Below are 23,328 nucleotides of genomic sequence, written 5' to 3' on the forward strand. Positions count from 1 at the left end.
GTGGTCCAGACAAAGATGGAGTTTTGCAAGAACGCAATTTGCCATGGCTGACCGGCTCAATGTAACTCAATGTAGCGGTCAGTAGTCCCTCTCAAAAATTAGCACTCACGGTTATTTGAAGTCTCAGGAGGAAAGAACCAAGGTCCGTGGCCCAGCCGAGCCTCCTTTGGCCTCTGACGGCCGCAGACGGCCCCGCCCTTGTCCCGGGCTTCTCCCGGGCAGCTCCAGCGCGCGACTCGCAGGGCGAGAGTAGCGCGAGCCTCTTGAAGCGCCTCCGGGCACGCTGCTGGCGTGTGCGGTATGCGCCGGCCCCGGGTGGTGCTGGGATGTGTAGTCCCCCGATGGGAACTACTGCCGTTGCCCTCATGGCGTTCGTGTGCTGCCTGCCTGCCTGCCGTTTCCCTCACGGCGTGTGGCTGTGCAGCGGCAAGTTAGGACCTTCTCCGATTCTTCTACCCCAGGGACTCGTGCAGCGTTTGTCATCATTTCGTACACACTAGTTATGTCACCGATCCCCCCCACCCCATTTGTAAATAACAATACTAAGCCTCTTCAAGACAGCCACATTTACATTTAGCAAATCTCACACATGATAAAACCAATTTACTTTCTAACTCCTGCAAAGTGATATAAAAAACAAGAAGGCCATAGTTCACAAATAAGATGGCTGAACAGCAACCACGTGACACGAGGCACAATTTACTGTTATTGATTAGCCCGAATGCTACATAGAAACGTATATTCATATTGTCTTTTCCTGCAGTTTTGCTAAGAGACTAAAAAGCTTGAGTCAAATGCTTAGTGCCCTCATGCTGTTGTGATTTGCGTGGTGCGTGAGCAGGGTGAAGTTGGGGTCAGGAGGGGCAGAAGAAGTTTGCACAAAGAGAGAAACCGAGCCTTATTTAACTAAAGGGCAGCTAAGCCTATTGAAAGCATGGCGGCGGGAATATTTAGATCTCTCTTTGACCATTTTCACATAATTGAGCTCTGTGTTTGGTTGGGACTTTCCTGACCAAGTTGCCTGATTTATGAAACATGTCTGAGCAATGACATATTGTCTGCTACATCCCATTCTGCTCGGTGCATTTTTCTTCCTTCGTTTAACTGGCAAGGCAACTGCAAATTTAATAATACATGGTAATGTTTTAAAGACCTTTTTAAAAGAAAGGAAAATTGCTTCTACATTAGCATTATCTATTCTGGTGCATTAATATGCATACCAGATGGTCCTCAAAAGGGCAAGAGGAGGTTATTTTGATTTGATTTTAATTAGATATATATTGTCTCTTCCATTACATTTTACCCACACCACTACTGTAAGTGGCTTTTAAGTGCAATGTTCAAAGATATATCACATTCTGAACTTGTAAACGTCAATGGTGCCTTATTTTTTGTTCGCTGCTCACAAATGGAACACTGTGCTCTAATGAACCTTTCCGCGGTTAGAGGCCTGCGCTATCAGTTGAAGGTAAAAGTATTAATGAGGTTTCTGTACCGTTATTTATATATCTGTATGAAGAGCTAATTTACATGTACAGTACGCTACGTGCTGCAAGACATTAGTGGATAGGGTTCCACCATAGGAAAATATGGAAGCGCAAAAAATACTTATACTCGAGCATTCCTCGCAACTTCCCGCCCCCCACACGCAAAAAATAATTTATTTTAAATTATTGGATGTAAAGGTTTAGCAGATCCTCACTTGCTAAATTCTGCCAAATATTTCCTGGATTTGACATGCTGTACACTCAGAAGGCAGGGGGCCAACATCCGCGGTGTATCTCTGGTGAAAAGCTTACCTAGGTAGCGTATAAAATGGCGGGGCAGAGTTTGGGATCTGAACTGAGGCGAAGAAAGAGGTTGCCGCAGCTCAGCTGCATTTTATGAAATAAATCTGATTTGAATTAAAACAACCTCAGGAGGTAGACTAATGTATGTTATAATAAACTGGTAAAAGTGAAGCGTGGGAACGGTTCAGACATTCCTCGCAGCATATTGAATCAATTAATAGCATGTACGAGGAAACCCTGATTATTTGAAGGAGTGGAGAAAAATGACTTGATTCTTTACAAGTAGTAGAGTGTATTATTAGTATTCCAGATAGACTGTGTTCTACGGAGTCCATCACAGGCTTTGATCTGTCTGCATCCACAGCTGGAAACCCTGCGCCGGGCTCTGGAAGCAGCACGAACTGACAGCAGTCGCCTCCATCAGGAAAGTGAGTTAGTGGTTGCAAATGTTAATCAGTGGATCAAAGAGCAAAAGTAAGTAAGAGTGAACCTTTTTTTCACCTGGTTTCATTTCCTAGGGCCCCCTAAATTCATAACCACGCTTCTCAACTTACCTCTCTGCATTTTATCTGCGCCTGCAAATGCTGGTTATGTTTTAATGCATATAAAACACGTTATTTTTTAGTGTTATTCTAATAAAGTCCATTGTCACGAAGAATGCCATCATCCGAAGAAATCCACTCCGCTTCACAAGAGCAATAAAACTGGAGAAGGTGTCTGCTGATACTGTAATAAATGTACGTCCCAACTTTGTGTCTGGCCTCGTGCCTTTGGCCAGCCAGGTGGCGTGATGCTCTCAATTGGATCACACACCCTTTCATGTAATCGTGTACTCTTGTGTAGTTGTTTCCTTTCGTTTCACTTTCCATGCACCATGAAAAGCACATGGTGATTTTATTGATGTGCTAGCTCTTTTTATTTATCATCAAACAATATGTCATTACCAAAGCCACTAGAATTATGAAAGTGTGTGACTGTGGCTTTTTCTGCACATTTATGGATTTGCCACACTTGTCACATAATTCATTATTACATGCATAATTTGCAGATCATAACAAAAAATAATTTCTAGCTCATATGGATCAAAAGTTACTAAAAACGCTACAACATTGGTTTTGCGTGCAGTAGCAGGCATTTTGTTGCATGAGCATGTCACCTTTCAGTTGCTCATTGCAGTATTAATGTCTTAAACTGATATTAGTTACGAAAACCTTTGCCTACAGTGTTAATATGTGTACCAAGCATTGGCATAGCCAATAGGTCTCGCCTTTGGGACCTTAATGTTTTTAGCCATGCAGCACATTATCCTGGGTGCTACAACATCTACTTTTTTTTAACATAGAAGATTTTACATTAATATCCATATTATAGAACTGCATTGAGAAGCACTTATTTAAAGTGTTATTTTTGTACAACTAAACTGCAGGGGACTCATTAATAATAATAATAATAATAATAGGGGAGTGAATTAAACTGACACAGAATTGAACAGAAGGGGTTGGGATGGTAGACTCACAGGGCAACAGCAGCTGGTATAACATGGTCAAGAGCTAAGTTTTTTCTATACATACATACGGTCTGAAGCAGCATTAGTGATAATGTTGGAACATGCCAAGGAATAATTTTAGTAAAATCAAAAGCTCTAGGCCAACGTCAGACCTAATGACATGCCATATGAAAATTGTTCCATGAACTATGTGCCCGGCCTATTCATGTCTAGCATTTTCTTAAATAAATTGTGCAGAAACGTTAACCTTTTGCACCTTTCTTACAATAAATCGTGATGCAGGTGAACCCCCAGCACATCTATGATGGGTCAGCCTTGCTTGGCACACCATTAACGTATTTTAATATTATTTGCGTGCAATTGTGGGAAAATGGTCTTCTAAAATGTATTTTTTTTAAACGTATTGGACTAGAACACTTTGAATGAAATCGGGTTTGCTCTCTTAGTGCTATGATGTTCCAATACTTTCTCAGCCGTCCAATCACCTAGTGGCATTATGTAAAAGAATGGGTCCCCCTGAGGAATATGAATAGAGGACCCAAAATCTCCCATATCTCACAGATATAGCTTGCCTTGCGCAGATTGAGGCCCCCCTCTGAAGGGTTGGAGCAGGGGTGGCTCCTACATCATGGCAAAGGAGTGTCGCCACACTACTATTAGGCAAGTGGAAAGCAGAAACATAAATTGATAATAACTTTGTGTTATTATCATTTTAGGATGCTTCCTGCTGATTTGTGAGCAGGTGAGTGGGCGGGGCTGCTCTGCTCTCGGAGCAGGGCAGAAGATGAGTGGTTTGCCCAATCCTAAGGGCACAATGACTGTTTGGTTGGCCCTCTCTGGCCACTCAAATCAATCAGGCACACTTTCCCCTTCTCCAGGCATGCTGCATTACAGCCTGCATGGAGAACATGCCCAACCCTACAGCCCTGGCTGAGCCTGAGTGCATTGTCACGGTCCTCAGACCAATCACAAGGCTTCGTTGCAGCACTGTGATTGGCTTAGGGGAGGGAGTCTGGCTGCCTGTTTCCTGTTTCTGTCAGAGACATAGGCAGGAGAGCAGAGAAGATGCAGTACCTGGCCTCAAGGTAAGTTTTAAAATTTGTTGTATTCCTGTCCCTAACGCCCCCACGTGACCCTCCGCTCCCACCCTGCCCCCCGCGAGCCATGCTGACCACCACTGGGTTGAAGGGGAGTCCCCTGAAGTGCTGGAGGTTCCCCTGACTGCAGGGGCGATAGGGGCCTTCATTACACCCCTGCAACCACCTCTGACTGAGTGCAGCTGAAATTGTTCAGAGCTGACTTTGGCTAAGCCTGTGCAGAGCCAACCTGACACTTGCAGGGCTCAGACTAAGGTGTCATGGATCAGGGCATGCTAAGTTTTACCCAGGATGTGCAGTGCATGACAAGGGTGTGCAGTGCATGCCAATGACAGTGAGCGGAAGATGAACTGTGGTAGTGGCATGCAAATCAAAGCTGAGGTTGTGCAAGGTGTTGTTTAAGGTCTGTAAAGAATGATTGGAACATGCAATGTATACACATCAGTATGCTGAGCGCAGCTAAGAGGGTGCAGGGCAAGATGCGCATAGCCGATATCAGAACTAATTACATCATTAGCGGGTACGAATGACATCATGTGGCACGAAGTTGCTGTAGCACAGCACTTGTAGCTCAGACCTAAAGTTCCCAGGATGATGTCTGTTTTTAACCAGACCAAAAAACACCATGCATTGGCGCTCAGTAATTAGGCTTGGCAGTTTGGGCTGGACTGTTCCCATGAGGAACATGGTCAAGACTGATTTGCTTATGCCTGGGTCCAAACTGGGGTGGCATAGTGAGCAAAAGAACTATGGATTTAACTGAGTTCTCTTGACTGCAGGTGAATGTTTGATTCATTCAACATTCCGTCTATCATTTGTTGCTGTAACACTTTTCGCCCTAAGTGGGATGGGTATACCCGACATGAGTCCCTTGCTCACTGTGCCACTGGATTCAACCTAGACTTGTCCCAGGATGCTTGTTTCCAGTCCAGTCAGGACCAGGCTTGGCAGTTCGGGCTGGACTGTTCCCATGAGGAACATGCCCAAGACTGTTTTTCATAATGCTGGGTCCAAACTGGGGTGGGGTATGTAATATATACCGATTATAGGAGGAGGTAGTATACTCAGAGCATAGGAGGTGGTTGGTGATGAAGCTAGTGGCAGAGAGATTAGGTGAGAGGAGTAGTGCTAATAGGTTCAGCCTTGGGTTTAATATCTTGGAGGAGGCTTCCTAATGGGACAACTGGCCATAGTAGAGGAACAATGGCTGCATGAAGGATAGTACTGACAAACTTTAGGTCAAAGATTAGTGGACCCTTGTTGAAGTGGGCCCCACTGAGTGATGTGTAAGCTTTTGAAAATGACTCTTCTGTCAATGGGGAAATGGGGATCCAATGAAGATCCATAAACACTGCAGTCATGTGTGTCTTCCAACTCCTAGGTAGAGCTAACACAGCATATGCCACCAGAAGTTTGGTTAATAAGTTTGTGGGGAGCCAGAGCAATAGGGTATTGGATTAATCGAGCCTAGAAAGAAACACGGTTGGGACCACTGATTTGTGTATGGCAACAGAAAGAAGTTAACATGTTTTGCATATCAGCTTCAAGTAGTAGAAGCAGTTTTGTGTAGTTCTTATATATCCTATACAGGTTCTGCACGTTCGTATAACATAAACTGTGGGTTTGGTGGCAGACTGGTTCTGAGCACCCCCACCGGATATATTAACCTGTTTGCATAAGTTACCTCACAGTGCCACAAGAATCTCCTCTTATCGGGGAGAGAACATTTTCTGGCAACCTCAGAACATGACAACCCTGATCCCCCAGGATTGTGTAAACAATATACTACTTTTTGCTCAGTCACTTGTGCTCACTTAGTCGGTCTCAGAGATAAAGAGAATAAACAGTCTGGGCGTTTCAATAAGGATTTATTGAACAGTTGTTTTTCTAGTGTAGAATAGATTTGCTGTAACAACCATTAGACAGTAGTAGAGATATATGATTAGCAGTACTACAAAAGTAAAGGGATGGTACAGTTCTACCATTTTGAAGTATCATGAAGTGCGTACTCCTATGATGCCTCCCTAACAAGATGTACCTAAGTGTACCTAGCATCTGTGTAGGTGTTATGCCAAGAACCCCTCTAGGATCTAGTCAACCCCATTCCTTGAGCAAGGAGAGAATATGGGACCCCGTCCTGGTCTCGAATTGGACACCCCGCGAGTGATGTTAGACCACTGCGAGCTGGAGTGTCTGCATTCAGGAACCTCAACATCTCTGGTCAGTGTGTCAGCCGGGAAGTCACGGTCTCCTTTGTCTGTCTAAGCAAGACATGATGTACATATACCCACAGGTCTCCCAAGGGGTCCTACCCTGCTGTGTTACTGTGTCAGCCTAAAAGGATGACGCTGGGCTTGAACTTTATACAGAAGATGTTCGTCCTGCTGTGCTTCCAGGAAGCCTCATCGATAATGTATGAGTTTCAAACTAGTGAAAAACCTGCTTTCTGAATGCAGTGTAGTATCTAGGTAAAACATCAGTGCCTATGAACTGGTATGTATGTAATGTAGAGAAGGATATATAAACATGGAGTCATATGATCTAATGAGATGGGCAAGGGGTGTGACATGGATATTAATTAAGGTATGACTCAATGAGGATCCTAGCTGAACCCCCCTGCTCCACTGCACAAATTGGTATCTTCTCTTCAGGTAGAAACTTATGGAGCCGTTGGCATGGCCTTTTCTGCTCGCTTCATGCTTCATCATACCAACAAGATGTTGTGGGGCATCATATTGAAGGCTACAGAGAGATGCAATGAAATCAAAGCTACTCTGCCACTTCCATCCAGCATCCATTGTATGTCATCAAAACTAGAAAGTAAAGGTGTTTCAGTGCGGTAGAGCTGCCTGACGTCAGACTGAGATGGATCTAACAGTTTTCTGTTCATTGAAGAATTCAGATAACAGAATACTCAGATGTTTTCAAGGACTTAAATATGGAGTGGGAACATAGGAATCAGGTGTTAATTAAGGCAATTGAGGTCTTCTATTCGATTTTTTTTACTAAAGGAGTAACTATGACTTGTAGGCCTGCAGAAGTGTTGCTGATAATAAAAAGGCATTGCATAAAGAAGATAGAATGGTGGCACATTTATATAAGGCTAGACACATAATCTGTGTAGGGCAACCTTCTATAACTGATCAATATTTTATTACCAATAGCAAGGCTTTGACTTCTCAATATTATTCCATAAACATATTTCTTTGCAGTTTGTTACCGTAACAGAGCCTATAGAGTGAGGAAAATCAGAATGGTGCCCACCCCTATACTTGTTTATACTCTTATGAATCCATTGTATACGTCCGGTTGATATACTGATCACCAGATGAGTAGTGTGTCTTTTGTTTGAAACTTCCCAAAAAAGCAAATTGTTCTTTCGCAGAGATGAACCCTTTTTACAGTAAATCATGTTTGTGATGGGTGCTTCTTCCTGCAGATTTCTCACTTTATGAATATCCTCCAGGTGTCAAAGTGGATATGAACCCTGTTTCCCCTAGATTTAGTTCTCTAGCACAGCTCACTTTGCCAATGGATTCAAGATAGCATGGCTGATGAGGATTATGAATCCGAAACCGGTCCCAGGATGCTGTTTCCGGTCCAGGGAAGACATGGCTTGGCAGTTCGGGCTGGACTGTTCCCATGAGGCACAGGGTCAGACTGATTTGCATATGGCCATGTCTGAACTGGGGTGGCAGAGTGAGCTAAAGAATGGTGATGGATTAAACCCAGATCAGTTGACTGGGGATGAGTGTTTGATTTGCTCAAACGCTCCATCCATCATCCCCTTTTGTATCGCTTTGTTCGCCCTAAGTTGGCAGGGTATGCTTAGACGTGAGTCCCTTGCTCACTTTGCCACTGGTTTCAAGATAGCCTGGTTGATGAGGATTATGAATCCGAAACCAGTCCCTGGATGCTTGTTTCCGGTCCAGGGAAGACATGGCTTGGCAGTTCGGGCTGGACTGTTCCCATGAGGCACAGGGTCAGACTGATTTGCATATGGCCATGTCTGAACTGGGGTGGCAAAGTGAGCTAAAGAATGGTGATGGATTAAACCCAGATCAGTTGACTGGGGGTGAGTGTTTGATTTGCTCAAATGCTCCGTCCATCATCCCCTTTTGTATCGCTTTGTTCTCCCTAAGTTGGCAGGGTATGCTCAGACGTGAGTCCCTTGCTCACTTTGCCACTGGATTCAAGATAGCCTGGCTGATGAGGATTATGAATCCGAAACCGGTCCCAGGATGCTTGTTTCCGGTCAAGGGAAGACATGGCTTGGCAGTTCGGGCTGGACTGTTCCCATGAGGCACAGGGTCAGACTGATTTGCATATGACCATGTCTGAACTGGGGTGTAAGAGTGAGCTAAAGAATGGTGATGGATTAAACCCAGATCAGTTGACTGCGGGTGAGTGTTTCATTTGCTCAAACGCTCCGTCCATCATCCCCTTTTGTATCGCATTCAGGAACCTCAGCATCTCTGGTCAGTGTGTCAGCCGGGAAGTCACGGTCTCCTTTGTCTGTCTAAGCAAGACATGATGTACATATACCCACAGGTTTCCCTAGGGGTCCTACCTATCTGTGTTACTGTGTCAGCCTAAAAGAATGACGTAGGGCTTGAACTTTATACATGGATATTATACAGAAGATGTTCGTCCTGCTGTGCTTCCAGGAAGCCTCATGCATAATGTATGAGCTTCAAACTAGGGAAAAACCTGCTTTCTGAATGCAGTGTCGTATCTAGGTAAAACATCAGTCCCTATAAACTGTTATGTATCTAATGTAGAGAAGGATATATAAACATGGAGTCATATGATCTAATGAGTTGGGCAAGGGATGTGGCTTGGATATTAATTAAGGTATGACTCAATGAGGATCCTAGCTGAACCCCCCTGCTCCACTGCACAAATTGGTATCTTCTCTTCAAGTAGGAACTTATGGAGCCCTTGGCATGGCCTTTTCTGCTCGCTTCATGGTTCATCATACCAACAAGATGTTGTGGGGCATCATATCGAAGGCTACAGAGAGATGCAATGAAATCAGAGCTACTCTGCCACTTTCATCCAGCATCCATTGTATGTCATCAAAACTAGAAAGTAAAGGTGTTTCAGCGCGGTAGAGCTGCCTGAAATCAGACTGAGATGGATCTAACAGTTTTCTGTTCATTGAAGAATTCAGATAACAGAATACTCAGATGTTTTCAAGGACTTAAATATGGAGTGGGAACATAGGAATCAGGTGTTAATTAAGGCAATTGAGGTCTGCTATTTGATTTTTTTTTCGTAAAGTAGTAACTATGACTTGTAGACCTGCAGAAGTGTTGCTGATAATAAAGAGGCATTGCATAAAGAAGATAGAATGGTGGCACATTTATATGAGGCTAGACACATAATCTGTGTAGGCAACTTTCTATAACTGATCAATATTTTATTACCAATAGCAAGGCCTTGACTTCTCAATATTATTCCATAAACATATTTCTTTACAGTTTGTTACCGTAACAGATGTATGACAGCAGAGCCTATAAAGTGAGGAAAGTCATTATGGTGACCACCCCTATACTTGTTTATACTCTTATGAATCCATTGTACACGTACAATACGTACATACAGATGAGTAGTGTGTCTTTTGTTTGAAACTTCCCAAAAAAGCTAATTGTTCTTCGCTGAGATGAACCCTTTTTACAGTAACTCATGTTTGTGATGGGTGCTTCTTCCTGCAGATTTCTCACTTTATGAATATCCTCCATGTGTCAAAGTGGATATGAACCCTGTTTCCCCTAGATTTAGTTCTCCAGTACAGCTAGGTGACACAATGCAGCTGAATTTCCACCTCTCCAGAATGTGTCCACATTTGCGTGTGTAATGTGCCAACTGGCGTGCTGGTGTCAGTTCCTGTTTTTACCTTCCTTATCAATGCAGGTTTTGGTGCTTTATGGATGAATTTCATCAGCTTTCAACAGAGACTAGGCATCAGATTGTACAGGTAGTTCATAGTGTCCAAGATTCTCAAAGCACTTACCACCAATTTCAATCGGGTTAATACCACTGGTACTACTAAATAGATAAGGCTCAAACCCTATAGGGGAGAGGTACACTGGAACCTCATATGTTTCAGGATGATCTTCAGAAGCAGAACCAAAATATCTGTATAAAAGATTCTGCCCCTACCGTGTTCTGGTTGAGTGTTGAGTGAGACACACCAATGTTTGGTGACAAAGACCTGCACCAGATGGTCCAACCTTCTTGACACAGTATCTAACTCCTAGAGGCCTTATGTTGCAAGCCTCTACAAATAAAGTTAATGTGAACACATTTACCGTTGCACCACTGGACAGAGCGTGACGGGTATTTTGCGCTACATGGTTTACCGGAGATGTACAAGCTTCTCTCATTGGCATGCCCTTTGATGGAGCCATATCATTTTGCAAAAAGGTAGAATCAGTGCCGGAGCGCATCAAACATAGTATCGGAAACCATTTAGTAGCTGAGTTTTTCGTTAATTCCCCCTACATTTCGGTAACTTTCCCCTAACACCGTCAGTATAAGGTACAGAGGAACTTCACTAGGGTGAAAGGGGGATGGGGACCACAAACAAGAGGACATGCAGGGAAATCGACAGAGCATCTGGTGGTGATATGTAACTTGAGCAGTGCTGGGTGAATTTCTGACACTGGGATACTGGAGTAAATATGCCTGGGAAATAAAGTAGGTTGCTAAGTAATAATTTATTCTTAAATATGGCATTAATGCAATAGCAAGTGCCTAAATAGAGACTCACTAACCCACTGGTAAGAGGAGGAAGACACCTAAGTCAGACCCTGGTTTGTGGAGCAGAGCAATGTTTGGAATGGAAGGAAACAGTAGGAATCTCCAGAAAATACTAGTTGAAGGAGAAAATCCAAAGTGTGACCCAAAAAGCAAGGACTTGCAGAGTAGGAACTAATTGATCACCCGACAAAATCCCAGCCAAACAATAAACAACCAGAGGGCCTTATAAGGGGAGAAACAGCAAAAGTGCTCTGGACGTAAAGTGGTGATCTAACTGATCAGCAGCAAAACAGCCACAGAACATTAAAGTGTTGCAAGGCACCCAATGTGCTCCACAAAGGGCCTTAAATCTGTTCCTACCCTACACAACTCAAAAGTCTTGTCTCTAGGCTTGGACAAGATCCCAGTCTCCAATTCATAACGAGGGGCCACAGCCACCAAAACCCTTCCACCATATTCAATAATCTGCAGAGCTTCATTGAATGCCCCACTTTTGATTTTGGTAGTTCTCCTTATTTATGGAGAGGCTGACTATGTGGCAGAAGAAGGCAAAAACAAAGAGGAGGACCAACAGTACAGTGGCCAGAATCAAAGATGATGGTAACAAGAAGCATGTCCAAAGACAGCAATCAGGCGTGCCTAAGCCGGACAGCTCCTCAATAGATATTTCAAGACAATCATTTGAACAGCAAAAATCACAAAATTCCCTGGTTCTCAATTAGAGCACAGTTGCTTTCACTGAGGCTTTGTCCCTACTCCTAGGGTTGAGAAATCACATTTGAGATGTGAGTTAGCTCAGTTTTTTAGGAAAATATGACTTAAAGCCTTCTCTGCGAACTTCCCCACTAGTGACAGGGAATTATTTAATTGTTTCACTCAGATTCTGCAACTACTTCCTACCTGATACATCGGTGGGTGATGGTTCTGTTTCATCTGACGTTAGATATTTTTATGATACTATGTATTTGAAATTACAGCCCTGAAGAAGTCAAGGTATATAATACCATACGACGAAACATGTGTTGGCTGTATCAAGCTGTATTGTTGAAGAAATCTGCATTTATCACGTGGGCTGTATTATTGGGTCATTGGCGGTAATAAGAACTTGGATTAAACCTTGATCCTGAACTGGTGTCAATGCATTAAAAAAGTGGACTAAGTTTACACTTGTGAACTCGAGATTACTATTGACTTCTTTTCACTCTAATGTGTGCTTGGAAAGGACATCTGTTGCTGCTCGATTCTCTTTTTCAAAGAGACAATTAGGGTGAAATTGGTGACCGACCCTTCCTCTCCTAGTAGCATCACTTATCTTTTGTGTAATACACTTCCCAATACTGACTGCAGTGCGCCCTTTTTTGTCTATACCTGGTTACCATTCTTTTTTTCCACATAGCATTCTGGGACAAGAGCCAGAATATCAACAGAAACTGGCAACACATTATATTCCATACGGAAGACTCTATCCAGCCAGTGCTTGGACCATGGATTCATAGGCTGCTTCTCAGAGTCAGATACCTGCGGGCACAATGGTTGAAGCTCTAAAACACTCTTATCTGAAATAATGGCAGTACTAAACTAATTTTTAGAAGAAAAATGAAAAACAAATTTGACAAACAATCACATTACTATGAACCAAGCATGGCAGAAACAGTGATGAGTATAGAAAGGTGGTATTAATCCTCATCGATGAGGTCCCATTGATTTTACACCCAATCTAGCTGAGCCCTTGCACCGTACCCTCATTACTAATGCTTTTTGCTAGGTCATTGCCACAACCTTTTGCAAACTGACACCTACCAATAGAACATAACCATTCTACTGCCTGGACAATACCACCCATATGACATTGTAAGCCCACAGATAACCATCTTCTTTTTGTCGCTGTGTGTATGCAAGATGCTACGTACTACTTCATGGCAGCTTTTTGGTACGGTATAAAGCAAACAAATGGAAGTATTTCCTTCTACTGTCACCAAACCATTGGCTTCACATTTTGCAAAAATAACAGTTAGAAAAACGCTACTCACAGAAATGACGCTTCTATTTTTACAAATTAGCATTTCCATTTGCCACTTTTTCTAATGCTATCGGAATGAATGTTTGAAACAGACATTAATATTTCTTCCATTCCTTCTTTTAATACAACTACATTTTTATTCCTCAAATTGTAAGATATAATTAAATTGTTCTATATAAAACAGAACTACTTTGGATGTATTACAACTGCCTAAGGACAAGCATCATATCTGGTCTGCAGCTGTGTGGATTATAAACTCAAAAATCCTATTTAAGAAACCACCTCTGTAAGATTGCATGTGTAGATGTGCATCTTACCAAGGAAGCATTTCGCCACTTAGTCCAGCAATAGATCTCACAAATTGTGACGTCTGTTGTATGCCAGAATGTTGTATAAAGAAATACTGTTCCCTAAATATTATTTACGAAAATATTGTTGCATCGGGTGTAGATTTTCTATTGTTAACTCCAATGAGGCAATACTATTCTAAATGATACTTAGGGCATAATATTTATGTTAGATGATATTTTGACTACAATATAATAGTGCTACACTATGCTATCAGTCAAATTGATATCACAGAAGTGGTCTCAGATGTTTTTGCAATTCCTGTGTAGTGAAGATGGATATTCTCTAATTTGCATATGTGTGTGTCCCATTGCATATGAGTAAATGCCTTAGCCACACACCTGCCATATATTGATTTTGCAGGCACACAGGTAAATGCTAAGTCTGGGAAGAGGGGGGGGTGTTGCTATTATTCTCAGAGATTCATTAACTCTTCAGGTAGACCCCCCGATATCCCTGGAGGGGGGCGAAGTTATGAATTTTTCTGTGGTTCTCTCCCCGCTCTTTACCCTTGGGGGTTCCCTGGTTTATCGGCCCCCAGGACCAGTGGGCGCTTTTCTTACGGCTCTGACTGAGCTTTGCACCCCCCGAGCCCTCAGATTTCCGACCTTTTTGCTTCTGGGCGACTTCAACATCCATATTGATGAGGTGGGTCTCCCGGAGAGCAAAAGCTTTTTAGACTTTCTGGATTTCGTGCATCTGTCTCAGTGGGTCTCTTTACCCACGCACTCGGGAGGGCACACCCTGGATGTGATCTGTTCCAATTTTCTCCTCCAGGCGGATGCCCCAGAACCTTTGACGTGGTCCGACCATCAGCTAATTAGGTTTGCTTGGTCATCTCAGGGAACTACCTCTGCGAGGATTAAATCATGGTGTGCCAATAAAATCAATAATGAAACTCTGGTGGCCACCCTAGCCGAGAATCGGCCTGCGCTGGGTAATGATCTCACTACAGCAGTGTCGTCCTTTAATGAGTGGATGGTTGCGGGGGTTTCATCCTCTTCTAAAGGAAGGGGAGGTAAACTGCGCTCCACCGCCTCACAACCCTGGTTCTCCCAGGAGTTACGTCTCCATAAACAGTCCTGTAAAAGACTCGAGCGGGATTGGCGTCAATCGTACTGTCCTCTGGCCAAGGAAATACTGCGTAAGGAACAGAAAATTTATTATGCCAGTATTAAAAAGGCCAAAGGTATCTATTACGCCAACCGAATTGCTAAAGCTAATAATAACAGTCGGGAGATTTTTTCAATTGTGAACAGCTTCCTGGCCCCCTGCGCGGAGCAGCGGATAGTTCCAGCTTCGAAAGAGTGGTGTGAGAGCCTGTCTGAGTTTTTTGTTGACAAAATAGCGGCTATCCAGTCAAACTTTGCTGCTACCAGCCCGTTTGTTAACCCGCAGGACTTTCCTCTTCCTCGGAAGGTTCCCTCGACCAAGCTGTCGGAGTTTGTTCCACCTTCTATCACTGACACTCTTGCCGTGATCAAGTCTTTAAAATCGGGGTCTCCCTCTGACCCCTGTCCAGCAAGAGTGTTGGCCGCTGCTGCTGATGTGGTGATTGAGGAGGTGACGCACTTAGTTGGCCTCTCCTTCAAAGCTGCCAGTCTGCCTGCAGAGTGGAAACAAGCTAAGCTCCTACCTTTGCTGAAAAAGGCCGGCGCTGATCCGGCGGTACTGACCAATTATCGGCCTATATCGCTGCTTCCGGCCTTGGCTAAAATCGGTGAGAGGTTGGCCTTCCAACAGCTCAATGAGTTTGTGGAAGGATCTGGAGCTCTGCACGAGGCTCAATCCGGGTTCCGCACTGCCCACAGTACGGAGTCGGCCCTGGTGGAAGTCTCTGAGGCGGTCAGGGAATGTTTGGATGGGGGCGGCAGAGCGGCTCTAATTTTATTGGACCTCTCTGCCGCGTTTGACACTGTTCCCCACCAACGCCTCCTGTCCAGGCTTGCCGACATCGGTATTTGTGATCTTGCTTTGGACTGGCTGAGTTCTTTTCTGTTGGCTAGATCTCAACAGGTTTGGCTCCCTCCGTGTTCATCCTCGGCTAGACCACTCCGTACAGGGGTCCCGCAGGGCTCGACATTGAGCCCTTTGCTCTTCAATATATATCTGACCCCCCTGATTGAACTAGCCGAACATTGGGGAGCCAAACTTATTGCATACGCGGACGACACGCAGTTGTTGTTCACTTGGCCAGGTGAGGCACTGGATACAAAGCAGGTCCAAAATTGTCTGTCCTCAGTCTTCAATTGGCTAGCGTCATCACAATTGAAGTGCAATGAGGACAATACGGAAATCTTGCTCTATGGCCAGTTTCCCCCTGACTTTAGGTCACTATTGTGGCCAGATGGCTTCCCCATGCCAGGTGCCTCAAACACCTTGGCCAAGAACCTCGGGGTCTGGTTCGGGGAGGACCTCCATTTCGAGGGGCACATTAAGAGGCTCACTGGAAGCTGCTTTGGGACCCTGAAGTCTCTTAGAAGGTTTTTTCCGCTTCTGCCGGCCTCTGCTCGCGAGTCAGTCGCGAGAGCTTTAATTCTCTCGCGCCTGGACTACGCGAACGCTCTGTTTAGTGGCTCTCCGGCTTACTTGATAGGGCGGCTCCAGGTTATTCAGAACGCCACCGCTAGATTGTTGGGGAACATCTCCAAGCGGATCAGCGTTAGGAGTTACCTGGAGAGCTTGCATTGGCTTCCGGTGCAGCATCGAATTACCTTCAAAATCTTGACTTTGGCCCATAAAGCCATCAATGGGCGTGGCCCCGCCTATCTGATGAAACGATTCCTGCGGTACACTCCCAATCGAGACCTGCGCTCAGCATCTCAACACCTCTTGCAAGTACCGCGTTTCCGGCGCATCCGGCTGGGTGGGCACTCTGTGACAGTGAGAGCGGCGCGAGCATGGAATGCGCTCCCAGTCTCTTTGCGCAGCACGGTGGACTTCACGGTTTTTAAGAAAGCACTAAAAACCCATTTGTTTAGATTAGCTGTGTAAATTGTTGTTATTTCAGGGCTCGGCTGCTATACTTCCCTTGTTTCCTTTTTCCGCGCCAGGATACTCCGGCAGTAATTGTGCGCGCTATAAAACAGCTTAACATAACATAACATAACATACTTATGGGGTGTAGCGCAATAAGCACTCCCCAGGACACAATCGGAAAAACTTTCCAGGGATCACTCCATAGGCAGTTATTCGGCCTGCTTTAAAAAGGAGACCAAGATGGAGAGCAAGTAAGACGTACTTCTCCCATCTCCTCAGCCCCGCCCTGGCCCTATCTACCGCTTTCACTAGCCGAGTGGGACCACTGAATATCTTCCATGGGTGAGCTGATGACGGGGAACGGAGCGGAGGACTGACCCCCTTTGCCCAACACCAACATCTGAGTCCTGCGGAGAAGAGAGTGAGTGTGGCTGGTGCAGCAAGATGGCGATTGTGGAATAGGACACTGGCTTGAAGGGCGGCGCTGCTCTCTGGGCACGCCTGGGACTCTGGTGATCCGTCCATCATGCAGTGCTCCAAAGTGGTTGTTGGCCGTGCAAGTCCTGGGCATGACCGCAGCGGTGTGCTTCCTGTCCCTGCGGGCCAGGCTCTCAACCGTCTGCCCTGATCTATGCTGTGAGAGTTGGATGCGGTGCGGCCAGGTAAACGGCCCCATCAGCGTTGCGGAACTGGCCCACGAGCAGAGATCAGTGGCTGACACCTGCGGGAGATGAATGCGACATCGTCAGGGGCCCCTGATGAGGGCCTCAGGCACAGAGAGCCACCACTGACTCCCGTGCCACGTAGGGGGAGCTGATCTGAGGATTGAGTCCTGCAGTGAGTAGCTGGGCTGTGCTGGAGTGCCGGCAGTCGGGTGACTTGGCACCATAGTGACCAGGTGAATTAGAGCTGCTGCAGCCAGCGGGGACTGAGAGAGGACAATGTGGAGAGGCAGGGGGCCCCACGGAATGTGCTGCTTCCCCTGCCTGCCAGAGGTGTGCTATGGGGAGGCCCCTGCATGAACTGGCAAACAATAAGAGATTGAGTCTTTCCAATTTATCGCCCTGAATGGTGAAAGTTGACATTGGCTTAGCACCCGGGACAGCAGCTCCCCCCACCCCCCCATGAGGACCATCTGGGGTGACAGAGGGGCCTCCGCTTTGGGGAGAGGTGCGCCCACTTAGCTCCCAGACCGCGAGTGCCCAGTGTTGAACTGGGTGAGGGGCTTCCTGACGGATGGAGTGCCCGACTCTGGTACGTGATCCCACCCCTGACGGTGGTCCTAGGATTTGAATCCTAGGCTGTGGAATCCGTCCTGGCCCGGGCCACCCCTTTGCTGCGAACACTTTATAGAGCCCACTTATACCAGAAGCCACGGGGTGTTATAGGTTGACCCAATAGCAAATGGACCCCGGCTGTGGAGGAGGAAGGCAGTGACAGGACCATCACCTCTAGCGTCAAACAAGAAGAAGTCCTAGATATAGTAGGACGGTGCTGGGGCCTCTGCAACACCGGACATGGGCAGTGCTGCTTGGGAATCCTAGCCCACTCGAAATACAATTATAGCTCCCCTGTATAGCTTGCCGTAATACCCACCTCCAGGTAATGGACAGCAGTTTGGTCGAGTGGAGAGTGGGGGATCGGATCAGTTATCTGGGGTCATGACATCAGCTCTGGCGAAGAAGGAATGGCACCTCAAAGACATGCTGACCAGGCCCCCGGCACTCCGGCTGGGGATCTGCAGACGACACCCAGTGCAGGCCAGCCACATGCCTCCGGGGGGGGAGCCACTCACCTGCTCTTTTTTGAGGGCCCTAGTCATTTCTTTGAGCAAAGAACTTAAGGCCCTCAAATGTGGGCTCTATAGTGACATTAAGGAGATCAGATGCAATGTGGATTCCATCGGAGAGCAGGTCTCGGCGATCAAGGACCAGGAACACACTCACGATGAAGAAGTGGAGCCCTTACAGCAGGACCTGATACACCTTCTGAGACAGCAGATAGACTTGCAGGCTCATGCGGAGGACCTGGAGAACTGCTCGAGGTGAAAATATTCGAATCAAGGGTGTGCCATCCTCTGCAGATGATATCTTGCCCTCTATCTTAGGGATCTTGTCCTCTTTATTCTGGAAGCATCGCCAGACCTAGAGATTAAAATTGAATGAGCGTACCAGGTCAGATTGCCAAGGCCTACATTGGCCCTACCCACAGACATACTAGCTTGTGTCCATGATTTCCAGCTAAAAGAAAAGATTTCGTGAAAGGCCTGTGAGAAACACCAACTAACTTTTAAGGGACAAACGCTGACGCTCTATCAAGACCTTCCCATGATAACTTTGCAGAAAAGGTGGGATTTCCATCCGGTGACCTCCCATCTTCAGAATCTTGGGGTGTCCTACTCTGGGGGTCATCCTTTTCATCTCATCTTCCGCCTCAAGGGCAAGCTATACCAGCTCTGTTCCTTTGAAGAGTCTTGCTGGATACTCAGTATAGAAGGTTCAACGGCTGGGTCTCATGATCAGGAATCAAAAGGGATGTTGCATCACAGATGCCCACAATGGCAAAGATGGTGTCCAGCCACTGAGACCAGCCGAATATGGAAAACGCATGATCTCACTGGGCATTGTATTTGTTGTTTAATGAAGGGCTAGCCTGGCAGGAGATGGGGTTGGGGCCAGTGGGGATCTGGGGCCACAAAATGCACCCTCTACTCCCATTGGCTAGGAACCTATGGACTTGTTCTAGCAATCCGGACTTGACCTTGTTATTTCTATGTCTTCACATTTAGTTAGTTTGTTTCTGTTGGGGACAGAACTCAGCTTTGATATTGGCAGGAGATGAACTTGATACACTCATGCAGGTGCTGGGAGATGGGCGGAGAACCTCGGTTTACACAACAGATGCGCACAACATAGCTCTGCCCTTATAGATAGATTCTAGATAGAAGACATGAATCACCAGCAGGTTTAGGTCCTTTCACTGAACTTGAAGGACCTCAGCAACTCAATCAAGCGCTGAGCAATACTGTCTTATCTCGAACACTCTGGGACTGACATGACTGGATACAGACAAAGATAGAACGACACATCAATATGGCCAAAGGGGGGCTCTGTCCAAGGGGAGGGTTAAGTGGCTGAGACGGATGGGTTTTCTTGATCTTTGGAGGGAATTCCATCTGCTCTTGAGTATACATTTTTTTCTCTTTCACACAAAACACATGCATGCCTCGACTATTTTTTAGGGATGTACATACTCTCATGGTGGCCACTGACATAACGCCTGTGGCTTTGTCAGATCATTATGCAGTTAACCTTACTATGGAATTCCAGCTGATGGAGAGACCCACTAGGATATGGTGGCTTCGGGACACCCTTTTACAATGCCCTGAGGTCATGCTACAGGTCACATGAGCAATACAAACAATCCTAGACTTCACTGACACCCCTGAGACCTCCATTTCTACAATCTTGGAGGCCTTGAAGGCCGTAGTGAAGGGCGAGTTCTTAGCTATCTCAGAGCGGATAACAAGATCCACAAAGAAAAGAGAGAACAGTTGATTATGCAGGTCAAATATCTAAAACATATGCATTGTCGAACTGATTCCCTGCGGACACCAGAGGGAAAGGAAGTGCTACATGTTAAATCCATAGCCTCAGCATTTCAAGACTTTTATGCAGACCTTTACTCAGGACAAGACCTGGATCCGCAATACACCGCCTCATAATTGCAAGGAGTGAACATGACCTGACTCACTCCACCACAGGCGGTATCTCTAGACTCCTCTATTAAATTGGAAGAGGTCCTTTCGACAATAGCCAGTCAGAAGCCCTTAAAATCCCCGGGGCCTGATGGATTTGTGGCAACCTTTTAGAAAATCTGCCAGATTTTAGCCCCTATCCTCACTAGGTTGTTCAATGAATTCTCGGTCCCCGGATCCATCCCCTCTTCAATGCTGACAGCAGCTATTGTGGCCATTACGAAACCCGGAAAGGACAAAAAACACTGCTGCTTATACTGCCCAATATCCCCTTTAAATGTGGATATTAAGCTATTTAGAGGCATACTTGAAGCAAGACTGGGTCACCAAATGCCGGGCATTATCAGCCCAGACCAGGCTGGGTTTATTCATCAAAGGCAATTGTAGCAATAACACAAACAGTATACTGCAACTAATAGATAAAGCTAATCATTCAGACAATGAGACGTTTGATCGGGTGCACTGGCTGTACCTGGAACAGACTCTTTCTTCCCCATATTGGATTTGGAGATAGGTTTCAAGTGTGGGTTGCGAGCTGTTATAGCTCACCTACAGCAACGGTAAGTGCAAATGGCGTAATATCATCACTCTTCCCCATCAACAGAGGCACCAGACTGGGGTGTCTCTTGTCACCCCTGCTGTTTGCTCTTTTTTAATGGAGCCCATGGCTCAGTGGATCAGAGACAACCCTGACATTACAAGAATTGCCTTGTGGGGGAACGGTACACTATTAGTCTATACACAATGACGTCTTAGTTTTCTTGGATAACCCAGTGCAGCCCTTCCTGCCTTTTTAGACGAATAATCCACATTCGCCTCTGCACCGGGGTTTCAAGTCAGCGTCAATGAATCACAGACCTTCCCCTTTTTGATATCCCATAGTCACTTGGCCCACCTTAAGGCCCAATTCATTATACAGTGGGCACACACATCAATCCCGTATCACGGGATCAAACTTACTCCCTATATGTTCCAGACTGCTGCCCTAAAATATAATTCCTTATTGATTAGGGAGGTCTTAAATAGTTGGAAATGCTACCGCCTCTCTTGGGATGAGTTGCTGCTCTTAAAATGACTGTCTTGCCGAGAGTTCTGTATCTCTTCCAGATGCTACCGGTCACATCCCCGAAAGGGATGATTCCTGCTTTGCAGAGAGAACTGAACCAATTTGTATGGTTGAGTACTAGACCTCAAATTTGCAGGGATTTGAGTTACCTGCCTCCGGACACCGGGGATTGGGTGTGCCAAATCTTCAGAACTGTTTTCAATCGGCACAGTCACGCTGCCTCTGGGGGTGGAACAGAGGTCAAAGCGAGAAACATTGGCTGTTCCAAGATAGGACGATAGCAGAACATCCTTGTGAAAGGCACCCTTCCTCAAGAAAGCTCATAGAACACAGAGTGTGCAAGCGTACCCCATCACTAAAACGATCATAGAGATTTGGGACCAAGTAGTGACCTGAAGACGCCTCACCTCATTCCCCTCCCCCCTGAACCCCTGTTTAACAATGCTGACTTTTCCCCAGAGTTGCACCGTGGGGCATTCGAAGTCTAGTAACCCACACAATGTTGCTCTGGGAGCCACCTCTTTGATGGGGAAGGAATAATCCCATTCCCCCAATTGCGACAACATTATAACGTGCCTGAGACTGAAATAATGCATTATTTACAACAAATACACTGGCTCTTACACTCTTCTACCCTTTCTGTAGTGGGCAGGGAGCTCACATCTTACGAAAAATGGTTGGTACCAAAAGTACTGATAAAATGCTCTTTTCTGAGTTGTATGCCGTTCTATGCCAGCCTACCCAATCATTGAGCATCCCCAGCCAAAGGAGGTGTGAGAGGGAACTGGGGAGAAAGTTAACCCCAAAGGAATGGGGAGAGATTTATTACCAAGTGAGACACACAGCCCGTAACACTTCAAATATAGAGACCTCCACCAAGATAGCCACTTACTGGTATATGACTCTGGTACGCCTCCACAGGCTCAATCCGGAGCAAATCCCAGACTGCTGTTGTGGATTGCCCTTGATGAATTGACTATTGGACTAAACTCCTAGACGACATAGACCTGCATTGAGACACACACATATCCAGGTTCCCCTTTTACATGATTTTGGGTCTGCCTAACCCCCTAAACTTCACCTCAAGTCCCGTAGGGGAAGGTATTAGGACTAGCACTTGGGGCTGCACTCCAGAACATTCTTGCTCATTGGGGTTCTGAACACATACCTACCTATCAGAGGTGACTTCCCAGATTATGGTATATTTTAGGGATGGGAAGGATTGCTTCATACCTAGCCGCTTCGAGGGCTTCATTTGGGGAGATATGGCACCCATTTCTCACAATCCTATCCACAGACTTTTGAAACGCTCACCTGCCTCAAACATCTGCGCATTCTCAGATTAACGGAAACTCCGTCCCAACCTGGTAATGAGAAACATTTAAGCACTTAATATTGAATTCCCTCTGCTGCTAACACACTCTGTCTTTTTGGTAGCAGGTACTGGGAGTGGGGGGTGGGCGGAGAGGAAGGTTGGTATGTTGCGGGGATTGTTTATTGTTGCTGATTATGATATTCAAAACATGTTCACAAGCAGGGCACTGCAACGCTCCTTTTCTTGATATTTCTGCTATGCACACGTGAATGAAAAGATTTAAACCATAACAAAGAGGCCAATACTAGACCCTGCAGAACCATTGAAAGTGAGGAAGTCATATTTTTGTACTCTAGTCACATTGATTCTTTACTGCAGCTCAAAGAGTGCTGTAAAACCCTCACGTCGGGATGGGTGTAGTATGTCACAGACTGCACCCACAATCATGATGACCTTTATTATCTACAGCCCTGCTAAAAAAAAGGATATAGGTTAGATAACAGAAACACAGAACTATTGATGTAACACTTATAATGAGGTGCATAGCCCATTCAGCATAGAACCCAGGGTAGGTATTTTACAAAGATGTAGGCTGGGGCCTGGCATATTAGGTATCTAGTATCACCTTTCACAGTAATTTATATGTAAGAAAATATGAATTGAAGTTACAATTTTGTCATTTTA

At 45.5% G+C, this 23,328-nt stretch overlaps 1 protein-coding gene across 1 annotated transcript in view; it reads left to right on the plus strand.

The window, feature by feature from the left end:
* Positions 1-23,328, plus strand: part of LOC147724345 (uncharacterized) — a 2,209,372-nt gene that overhangs the window by 1,500,900 nt on the left and 685,144 nt on the right. The window contains exon 29 of the mRNA XM_086966996.1: positions 2,155-2,264. Within this exon, the coding sequence (XP_086823122.1) occupies positions 2,155-2,264 (110 nt within the window). The remainder of the gene's footprint in view (positions 1-2,154; positions 2,265-23,328) is intronic.

Source organism: Lissotriton vulgaris, chromosome 4_1, assembly GCF_964263255.1.
Source record: "Lissotriton vulgaris chromosome 4_1, aLisVul1.2, whole genome shotgun sequence".
Lineage (NCBI taxonomy): Eukaryota > Metazoa > Chordata > Amphibia > Caudata > Salamandridae > Lissotriton > Lissotriton vulgaris.